The 11,519-nt window shown below is 38.3% G+C and overlaps 1 protein-coding gene across 1 annotated transcript; it reads left to right on the top strand.

Annotated features, from left to right (window-relative positions):
• The first annotated feature begins 1,257 nt into the window (after positions 1-1,257).
• LOC149623157 (synapse-associated protein 1-like) lies at positions 1,258-7,028 on the top strand. Its single transcript, XM_089853256.1, has 6 exons — positions 1,258-1,665; positions 1,737-1,819; positions 1,895-2,172; positions 2,234-2,391; positions 2,534-2,680; positions 5,637-7,028. Exons 1-6 carry the CDS (start codon positions 1,362-1,364, stop codon positions 5,831-5,833), a joined length of 1,167 nt encoding a protein of 388 aa, XP_089709382.1. The 5' UTR covers positions 1,258-1,361; the 3' UTR covers positions 5,834-7,028.
• The last annotated feature ends 4,491 nt before the right edge of the window (positions 7,029-11,519 follow it).

Here is an 11,519-nt window from a genome sequence, read left to right as displayed (position 1 = left end):
TTGGCTCATAAAGTAGCTTTAGTTCCAAAAATAACTTTTGGATCGCCAGCGATCTCGTACTACTTTCTATAAGTCTATGACGTCAAGAAACTCTTCCTTTTCTGCTAGAAGCGTTGAAAGCGTAGCTCAGGCGAGATCCGAACAGAACCTTCCTAAAGCCATGATAGGGGACCGTCTCTAAATGTTTATGCGCCATTCCGTGTATGCTTTAATCCTGTTATACGTTATTCCGGTTGGGCGTTAATCCGGTTATACGTTATTCCGGTTATGCGTTAATCCGGTTATACGTTATTCCGGCTATGCGTTATTCCGTTTATGCGTTAATCCGGTTATACGTTATTCCGGTTGTACGTTAATCCGGTTATACGTTATTCCGTTTATGCGTTATTCCGTTTATGCGTTAATCCGGTTATACGTTATTCCGTTTATGCGCTATTCCGTTTATGCGTTATTCCGTTTATGCGTTAATCCGTTTATGCGCTATTCCGTTTTGCGTTATTCCGTTTGTGCGTAATTCTGGTTATGCGCTATTCCGGTTATGCGTTATTCCGGTTAGGCGTTAATCCGGTTATACGTTATTCCGGCTATGCGTTATTCCATTTGTGCGTTAATCCGTTTATGCGCTATTCCGTTTATGCGTTATTCCGTTTGTGCGTAATTCTGGTTATGCGCTATTCCGGTTATGCGTTATTCCGGTTAGGCGTTAATCCGGTTATACGTTATTCCGTGTGTGCGTTATTCCCTCGGTCCGTCTCACCAGAGTCCAACTTACAACCAATGAGATAGAATATATATTTTAAACCTAGAGTCACAACGTGAAATCTCGAGATCGACGTTTCGCGATACACCTTTTGTCGAGCGTGAATCTTTATCAAATACGGGTGGCGCCACCTATTAATCACTAGAAGAACTTTTTTATTACCGTCTGTTGCTATAATCTGCGTAACTAGCTGTCAAGATAGTTTTTTAAACGTGTTAAATAAAATACGCGAGTTAAATAATAAAAACTTTAGTCCTTTTTAATCTAATAAATATATGAAATAAAAATCATAACGATGTTTCTGATTGGAAATAAACGAGTAAAAGTTGTAATTAGTTCCGCTAGAGGCTCGCAGATGGCGCTGTCATGTTTTGATAAACGTGCTTAATAAAAGCAATGTGTTTCGCGGTAAGCCGATTTGAATTGTAACTCTATCTATCTCATTGCTTACAACATGTCTTATCCCATGTGATGAATCCCCTCAAGCATCGTCTGCTTCAGCTATCACCTATCAGATTTAGGGTTCAGGTCAGTGACTGACTGTAGTGTTGTATCGATCGATCTACGTTAATAACTTGAATTAATTAACGGGAACATAATTATGGATTTAATTTACGGCTTTTGGAAAGGCGATAAAAACAGCGCGTCCGAAAATAAGAAAGAATCTGAGCAAAATTCGGGTGCTGAAACCGAGAAATCATCGGAAAACGATAGCCAAGGCGTATCTGCGTCGGAGCCTAACCCTAAGACGGATGAAAAATTAGGAGAACCTAAGCCTAATGAAGCCATTTCAAAGGATTCCCCCGTTGAACCTATCACTTTGGATGAAATTTCAGCTGGAGGGAAAGCGGCGCAGTTACAGGATGTTTCTCAAAAGGCCTACGAATCCGCTAAATCCATCGGAAGTAAGTCTGAAGTTTTAAACTTAAATTATTGCCTTAACGCCAATGATGTAAACTTCATTGGGCTACTTCAGGTTTCCTATATAAAGTAGCCGGAAACGCTGGCCACAAAGTGACCGAAACGGCTAAACATTTGAAACACACTGTTGAAGAAAATGTAGGCCTTAATACTCTTACTCAAAATACAATGTGAAACAAAAAAAGTCAAACATTACTTTTATTGATATGTTAGACGCTTTTGGGGGAATTCAATAAGGAACAAGAGGCATTCTTGAAGTCTAAGGGGTCAACAGGATCAGGGGGTGTTCCCCCATGGTCCGGTTGCCCCGACGAAGACTCCTTGAAGCTACAGATTCTCTCATTGTCTCAGGATAAACGCAATTTCGTTCGCAGCCCTCCTACTGGCGTTAACTTTGACTTCAACTTTGAGGAAATTTCCCCCGTTGCCATGGCAACTCTCAAAGAGGATAAAAACTTACAAACTATGCGTTTTGAACTCGTTCCCAAAATGTACGTTACATTTAAATAATAATTTTAAAGAAACATTGATTGAGGGAATAAATTTAAACAGGGTCTCTGAGGAGAATTTTTGGCGTAATTACTTCTATCGTGTTTCACTAGTCAAGCAGTCAAATCAGCTGTCTTCCATGAGTCAAGAAAGACGAGGGAGCAGCCCTGATACTGATAGCAGGTCTTCCATTGATGATTCTTCTGATGAGAGTCAAAAAGGTTCGCGTTTCATCCTCCCTTTAAGTAGTGTAATGACAGCGTCCCGCCTTTGGTTGAATTGAGCCCTATTAACAAATAGCATTAGTGCCATTAGTCTATTTATTCAAGGGAAGGTGAATGAACAAAATTTAATTCAATTTAGCTAAGAAAGCGGCTGGTCTCGAGTTGGATTCTCCAGTCGAAACTCCCAGTCATTCCGAATTTGTCAGTGACACTTATGGCAAAAACAAGGTGTCCCAGGAAGAGATGCAAAGAGGAATGAAGCAGCTGGGACTGACCAACAGAACTGGTGAGCTTCTAAACTTACATTTCAACAACAGTTTGATAATTAAGAAATGAATGGCAATTATGTCAAAACGTCAAGGGTTTTTCTAAGTTACGTTTTCTAACAATCATTATTACCATAAGTAACAAAATTACAATAAGTATGACACTTTCCATTTTGGCCATAATTTCGTACCCTAAAATCAACAGGGTTCGTACAAACCTGGAAAAATCAGGGAAATAAATAGTTGACAAAAACCTCGCGGAAAGTTCAGGGAAATTGAGAATTCTTAGTAAAATTTAGCGAAATTTAAGTTTTCAAACATTTCCTCTGTAGGTTAAGACGCGATTTTTCATAGTGTAGGTACTTTGGAGGCCCTGCTGTAACTCTGGTTCTATTAGATATACGCGGATATCCTTCGAGTATGCTATAGTCCTATTTGTCCCCCATCCAATCATACTTGAAAATTGGCGTTACGTCAATCAGGAGCCAAGTAATTAAGAAAAATGCAGGAGCACAGTAATTAAGAAAAACGTTTATAAACATTCCCTCTGTAGGTTAAGCTGGGATTTTTCATAGTGTAGGTACTTTGGAGGCCTCGTAACTCTGGTTCTACTAGAGATACGGGGATATCCTTCGAGTATGTTATAGTCCTATTTGTCCCCCCATCCAACCATACTAAAAAAGTAGGGCCACAACAAACTGGGACCGAGTAATTAAGTAAAACGTAAACATATCCCCCTCCATAGGAATAGCATTACACTGTACTTTGAAGGCTCGTAACTCTGGTTCTACTAGAGATACGGGGATGTCCTTTGAGTATGTTATAGTCCAATTTGCCCCCCATCCAATCATACTGAAAACTTAGGACTACGACAAACAGGGACCGAGTAATTAAGTAAAACGTAAACAAACAACCCCCCTTCCATAGGAATATCATTACACCCAACTTTGGAGGGGCGTAACTCTGGTTCTATTAGAGATACGGGGATGTCCTTCGATTATGTTATAGTCCAATTTGTCCCCCATCCAAGGATACTTGAAAATTGGGGTTACGTCGTCAATCAGGAGCCGAGTAATTAAGCAAAATGTTCGTAAACATATACCCTCCGTAGGATTAACTCGCTGCTTTAATAACAGGGTCATACTTATTGTTGTTAGGTTACTTATTTTATTACATTACATTATGAAATGGTTATTTTTACTCCCGCTTCCCTTTTTAATAAAGGCTCTAAATAACGTAAGTTTTTTCCCCTCTAATCAGTGTATGGTTTTGCATGTCGTCTGCTTGTAAAAATTCTACATTTGTCAAGTCTGAACGGCAAAATACTAAAACAAAATACTTATTGGGTGATTGATATTAATGTGCCAGAAAAAACTGTTCCTAGTGTTTTACTTATATTAGCTTTAATCAGCGAGTTCTGAAATAAATTTTAGAATGACCTTGATATACTAGAATCCTAATCTCACCTTAAAGGGAATGTGAAAAGGAAAATTAAGTAATTTATTTTCTTTTTTTTTTTATATTTTTTTCTACTAATATAAGGCCGATATGTATAGTTAAATATCCAGTGGTTTAAAAATTCAAATTAGTTTGAAATTAGCAGCTCTGACCAATCGCGTAACGCCCTACCTTCTTGTTAAAGGGAGGGTGAAGTGGAAAAATCAAGTGATTTTTTATCGATTCTTCCGCTAATTATAAGACCAGTCTGCGTAGTGAAACATCCAGGAAATACTTAATTCTGAATGATTTTAAAATTCAAATTAGCTCCAGATTTTAAGGATAATTTGAAATAAGGACCTCCGACCAATCACGTAACGCCCTGCCTTCCTGTTAACAAAATTCCAGTTGCACGCTCTACATCTCGCGCCACGATTTTATCAAATTTCGCCATAAATTTCATTTGGCATGGTGCGTGCCACGAGAATTTTGTTAACTGTAACAGAAAGGCTGGGCGTTACGCCATTGGTTGGACGGCCTTTTTTCAAATTATCCATAAAATCTGAACCTAATTTGAATATTAAAATCATTCAGGATGTTTCACTACTTAGACTGGTCTTGTAATAAGTAGAAGAATATGTAAAAATCACTTCATTTTCCGCTTCACCCTCCCTTTAACAAAAGTCCCTTGGCAGGCTTTATATCTCGGGTTATAAATCAAAGAGGAGAGATAGAGGGAGGGAGGGAGTTAGAAACGCGCTTTATGAAATCCGCCGAAAAATGGGAAAATATGGTTAGTTTTAGGACGCGCATCCTTTGCACATGGGGGGACTGACCTTCTCGCCTTATCTCTGTCATCCCCAGGGTTCATACAAACCGGGAAAACCTGGAAAAATCAGGGAAATAAATAGTTGACAAAAGCCTTAGGGATAACTCGGGGAAATTTAGAATTTTTAGTAAAATTCAGGGAAACAGGGGCCGAGTAATTAAGCAAAATGTTCGTAAACATCCCCTACATAGGATTAAGATTACACTATACTTTGGAGGCTCATAACTCTGGTTATAGCAGAGATACGGGGATGTCCTTTGATTATGTGATAGTCATATTTGCCCCCCCCCTCCTTCGTTAACATTGCTCCATATACGGGAGAAACCTGGAAAACTCGAAAGTATATGGGGAAAAACCTGGCAATCTCAGGGAAATTTGTTTTCTAAAAGTTGTATGAACCCTGTCCCCTACAGCAACTATGCGCGAGAAAACTGCGCAGCAGCGTATTGTAGATTTACTCCCGTTTTCACCACGCATGGATCATGGCTACCTATACTGATTCTCTCTCCGTCTTTGTTATAATTGTCAAATTTCGGGCTAAATTTCACCCAACATGGATGGAGGAGCGTGCCACGGAATTCGTAAAAAAATCGTTTGACTTTCCTTATCACCTTCCCTTTAATTCCCCACGCATTACCTAGTTTCCCCAAGTTTATAAAATCCATGGCGTCATAGAAAGGTAAACGTTTGTTTAATTTTGATTGGTTTAGAAGAGAAGGAGGTTAGGGAGGTGGCGGAAGAGGAGGAATGGGAGGCTGAACTGCAGCACGAGTTACGGGAATACGAAGTGGTCAACGAAGGGGCGTTGACATCTAATGATGGACAAGATACTGACTGGGAAAAAGAAGTGACCGATATGTTGCTGTTAGATCAAGCCACGCCTACCGCCACTCCCCCTTCGACGTAACACTTGAATTGAATGCAACTTATCTGAATTTTTGTTTTTTGAAAAAAAAATTGATTGCAATTTGCACCACACCTACAAGTAAATATATATATATATATATATATATATATGATTCGAGAGTGTACGTAACAAGATATTGTTGAAAGAGAAATCTTTGTCACGTTGTATCTAATATAATTCCACTAATACTGTAATATTCTACACTTTGAGCTTCTTGGAAAAGTGCGGGGGAAACTAGTTGCCCGTCATTTTTTTAATGGGAAATTTTGAATTACATTCCCAGACACTCAAGGACTATATGTATACTAGTCCTTGAGCCCCTTGGAAAGCTCCGAAATTGAATTTTTCCAAATATTCAAAGGCTATATTTATACCAATATAGTCCTTGAGCACCTTGGAAAGCTCCGAAATTGATTTTTTCCAATGATTCAAAGGCTATATTTACACCAATATAGTCCTTGAGCGCCTTGGAAAGCTCCGAAATTGAATTTTTTCATATATTCAAAGACTATATTTATACCGATATAGTCCTTGAGCGCCTTGGAAAGCTCCAAGCTCCAAAATTGAATTTTCAAAAATCCATAAAGATTATCTGCACCAATATAGTCCATGAGCGCCTTGGAAAGCTCGAAAAATTAAACTTATAACTATTTGAAAACTGGTTTTATTTTCCAAAAGCCTCAAAGACAATAATCTATATCGCTATATTTTTTTTTCTTTCTTTCAATTTAAAGTATTTTACTTTTTTATCGCAGCTTATATAATTTTAAATTAATCGTCTTGAAAAGCTAATTAATTAAAGTCCCTGTAACCGTGTCTCTTAAATCTCAGTGTAAGGAAAAAAAACCACGCTGAATATTCCAGGTATATTCCTTGAAATTCCCTCGTACGTATTCAAACCCCAAAAAAACTTTGTTTTTCAATGAAAAATGTATTTTGATGTTGTAAGTTAGTTAAGTAGTTGAACATTAACTAGTTAAATCGCGTCAGCCTGGACTCATTATTGTTAACCCCGCCCCTCCCCCTCTCTCTAACCCCTGGCCTTTGCCCCGCCCTCTTCTTACTATAATTGTACATATTGTTTCTTAGAGAATGTTAGGTTATTTTTAAAATTAAAATGATTATAAATATTGTTAAATATTAATTACGTTTAGGAAGAAAGTTCTAAATAAATAAAAAGAGTTTCACCCTTTAAGACGTTTTAAAACTTATGCAAGGTCAAGGTCAAGGTCATAAAAGAATTGGAGCAAACTGCTCTGGTTGCTATCAGCGGGTGGGGAGGGGAGGGGGGAGAGATTTTTGTGGACTACAGGAAACTATAGTCTCAGTTTGTGGTCCCTGCTTAAAATGTCAGAAACCTGGAGGGAAGGTAAGGCGTTGCGTTCCTAACTCCTATAACCCTTGAGGGTCTTGGTTTGGGCCAAAAATTTCCACCGCATCAATACCCGTTCTTCATCGGGAATTTTAGTAAAGATAAAGACGCTCAACAACTATGGAAAAACCTGGTGGACTGAGGGACTCTATTTGCTCTTCGTCGCCAAGTAGCCTGACCACGTGGCACTCCTTAAAATAGATTTTCCGAGAATTTTAACCGAAAACTTAATGTTGAAGGGGGTCGAGCACCGATACCAAAGGTATATTGTGCACGGCCGAAAACTTACAATGGACTGATTGACAGCTAAATTAATAGGTACGGGGGGGGGCTTCTTAGCTACCTTGGCGACAACCAAGTAGATCAGATAAGAGTAGTGGCGCCAATGTTATATTACCTTATAGAGACTAGTACAATCAAAGGCAGAGAGCTGTCATTATAAACCCTTTAGAAATATTTTGGAATTTTAGGATTGTCCATTGAAAATAGGTTCTATTCACATTTACCAACCGTATCCCAACTAATATCATAAGTTTATAATATATGTTCTATAAGTTTGTCACTGGTTACAAACAGGAGCTTGGCACGAAGTGAATGAGGTAAAGCGACGCCTGGTCAGGCGCTGTCAAAGGCTTAGTAATGCGGACTAAATAGGACGTAGATGGACCGCGTCACTCAATTCTCGCTTCCGTCGTTCTCGAATTTACTCGAACTGTAATTTCTCGAAGTAAGCGTTAATAAGTATAGGTAGTGTCATACTTATGGAACATATCTCGTATACTTATGCTAATACTTATCAATTTAACTACTTCCATTCCATATTGGCAGTTTTTTTTCGTCCATTCCCGATCCGAATATGCGAGTAGGAAAACAATCCATTCCCACGCTTTTCCATGGTTACCTTTTCCAAGCGGCTCTCTTTTAGCTAATTCTTTGCTAAGTAGATTGCAATAAAATAAAAAATATCAAGGCGACAGCGCTTTTCCTAGGCATAGTTCTCATCGTCTTATCTATCTATTTTCCATCGAAATTTTCCTTTTAGCAAGTGCGTGATTTATGGTCAGGGGTTTGGTTCTTGTCCCTTATTCCCTCTCTTTTCAATTTTGCTAAATCTAGCCTCGATGTTTATCTCTCTTTATCATTCTCTTTCAAATTTCGCACGTGCGTGTTAGGCCTAGGCCTAGGCCCGTACAATACCCTAGGCCTATTTCTTTTAACTCTACCGTATGGAAGCCATCAAAGTTTTATAGCCCGCTTCTCTCGAGTCTCGTGGGAACCTAATCCTGGCCCAAAGATTCTGTTTTGATGACTCGCATCCTTTCTAGCTGGCCACCAAGAGAAAATATTTCGACAAAAAAAGAAAGACGAGGGGCTGGTCACTCAATGCAATCGGTGTACCTTTGACTGTATTAAAGTGATTACGCGTAATCCTTAACAGCCCCCGCCTTTGACAATGCTTAAATGATTATACGTAATTCGTATTCGATGAAGAGGGAATCTGACAGTGATTAGCCCCTCGAAAATAAACTAAAACTTTCCAACTTAAACTAGCGAAAAATAAAAGCCTAACGTTACCAAAAAAAAAAAGAAAAAAAAAGAGGACATAAATCTTAAACACAATAATATTTGCCCATTTCAGGCCTAACTCCAAGGTCAAGGTCGTTAAACAATTGGACCAAACTGCTCTAGTTGATATCAGCGGGGGGGGGGAGAGGTTTTTGTGGACTCAAAATAGACAGGAAACTAGTTTGCGTTCCTAAGAATATAACCCTTGAGCGTCTTGGTTTGGGCCAAAAATTACCACTGCATCAATACCTGTTCTTCATAGGGAATTTCAGTAAAGACTGACAAAGGCGCTCAACAACTTTTGGAAAAACCCTGGACTGAGGGACTCCATTTGCTCTCTCGTCGGCAAGTAGCCTGACCATGTGACACTCCTTAAAATAGATTTTCCGAGAATTTTAACCGAAAACTTACAATGGACTGATTGACACCTAAATAAATAGGTATGGGGAGCTTCTTAGCTAGCTAGGCGACAACCAAGTAGACCAGATAAGAGTAGTGGCGCCAATGTTATATTACCATATAGAGACTAGTACAATCAAAGGCAGAGAGCTGTCATTATAAACCCTTTAGAAATATTTTGGAATTTTAAGATCTTCCATCGAAAATAGGTGATTTACCAACCGCATCGAAACTAATATCATAAGTTCATAAGATACGCTACCACCATGATAAGTTTGTCACTGGTTACAAACTGGAGCTTGTCACGAAGTTAATAAGGTAGGTCATAGATTCGAGGTAAAGCGAGGGACTCGTGGTGAGGCGCTATCAAAGGCTTAGTACAGAATGAATAGGAAGATGGACAGTGTAAAATTAGCCGAGTGTAGTCAATTCTCACGTCGTTCTCGCTCGAAACTAGATCGAGCTGTAAGTCTCTAGCATTACGAAGTATAGGTAGTGTCGTACTTATGAAATATATCTTATAAACTTATGGTTGTATTCAATCCCATTAATATTCTTTATTTGAAATTTATTTGCATACAGCTAGAAGTAATTATAATAATTAGTTGAATTAACAGCGTAGTTGTTGTTACGTATCAATGAAAATATCAACAAGTTACGTGTGTTATGCCAAACATATTCTAGCAAAAATAATGATAAAAGTACCTGCGTGGCGAGCAGTTCTGATATTTTAAATAAATCAAATAATAATACTGACAGTTATCATAGATTTAGTTAGGAAAGTTGTTGTAAAAAGCTTTTTGAATTAAAAGCAAATTTATCACACTTTGAAGCTCTACTGAAATCTCAAAAATGTATTCTTGACTAATTCATTTTGCATTATTATTATACCATAAGTTCAAAAGGTATGTTGGCCATGAGTCTGTCACTGGTTACAAACTGGAACTTGTCACGAAGCGACTGAGGTAGGTCGTAGATTCGAGGTAAAGCGACCACCACCGAGTGTAGGACATCGATTGACTCGCTTCCGTCGTTCTCGAACTAGTTATCTCGAGATGTAAGTCTCTAGCATTACGAAGTACAGGAAGTGTCATACTTATGGAAGATATCTTATAAACTTACGTTATTACTGTCGTTATAAGAGGTACGGGGAAAACCTTCAGCCAATTCATTATCCCTTTTCAACTAATAAATACTAATTATTTTAGGTTACAACAAATAATCGAAGCTCAAGAAATTAAAAAATATAACATAGTGTTCTTGGAAATATTCAGATTGCATTTGGTTTTTCAAAATGATGTGTCGATCAGATACCCTTTGAGTTGGCCCAAGGAGGATGCTTATACATCCTCCATGATGGGCCTTAGAGAAGTAAAATCTGATAAAATCCAAGTACCATGTCAGCGTCGAAGTTCTCTTATTTTTCGTTCTGATTCACTAACGGCCCGGGTGGTGTGACGCGTTATTTGAAACATCTATAGCTTGTTTTGAACCGAAACCTTAGGCCTAACTTAAGTTAAAATATATTTAATCAACTTTAGCGTCAAACGACCGGAAAGATTCACTAACTAAATTTAGTTTAAGTACTAAATAAATATTGTTAGATTAGTAATAACAGAAGTATATTATACTTCTCTTCGAGAGAATTGTACCACAAAGCGGGGTAAGTGTAACATTCTTCTCAACATCGGAACATTTGGAGCAAGGTTACTAAACCGAATCACATACGCGATAAATAGTTCCCTCATCATTACTCTATTTGCGTTAAACTATTTGGCAAGACGCAACATGTGGATTTTTGTTTCACCCCAAGACGAGGTTAGGGAGTTGATTTCTGAGGATTAAGCACCAAACAGTTATAGAATTCACCTTACGGTGCGATGCCCATCTATAGTTTGTTGAGCGGGAGAGCAAACAAAAAGGGTGATCCTGGAAAGAATGACGTTACATCACTAATGTATTAAGATGATACAGAGTGGCATACTTCTTCTATTATCCCCTTCTGGTAATAATTAGGATTAAACATTAAGACTAGGCTTAGCTAATTTCCGAATCGGTCTATGCCTCCGAAAACGTTTGGGGAATTAAGAAATAAATAGACAATTGTTTTTAAATGCAAGTTTTATTAAGTTTCGGTGCGCCAATTAACAAAGATAATGGCGCGTAGAATATTTCAGCGTAACGTGGCATTCAACATTAAACAGACAACCCACCATAAGTTTATCATGCCTGATAAACTTATGAACCCACCATTATGGTCGTGTAAATTGTGTCACAAATCATAGCTTCTCCTCCAATCATAAACTCTCTCTCTACTGTGACAATTTACCGTGGTTTAGCTTGGAGTGA

This window comes from Phalangium opilio, unplaced genomic scaffold, assembly GCF_054372755.1.
Source record: "Phalangium opilio isolate 3A_F unplaced genomic scaffold, DU_Popi_V2 ptg000113l_1, whole genome shotgun sequence".
Classification (NCBI taxonomy): domain Eukaryota; kingdom Metazoa; phylum Arthropoda; class Arachnida; order Opiliones; family Phalangiidae; genus Phalangium; species Phalangium opilio.
The sequence above is the reverse complement of the archived record's forward strand: the minus strand, read 5'-3'. Positions and strand labels throughout refer to the sequence as shown.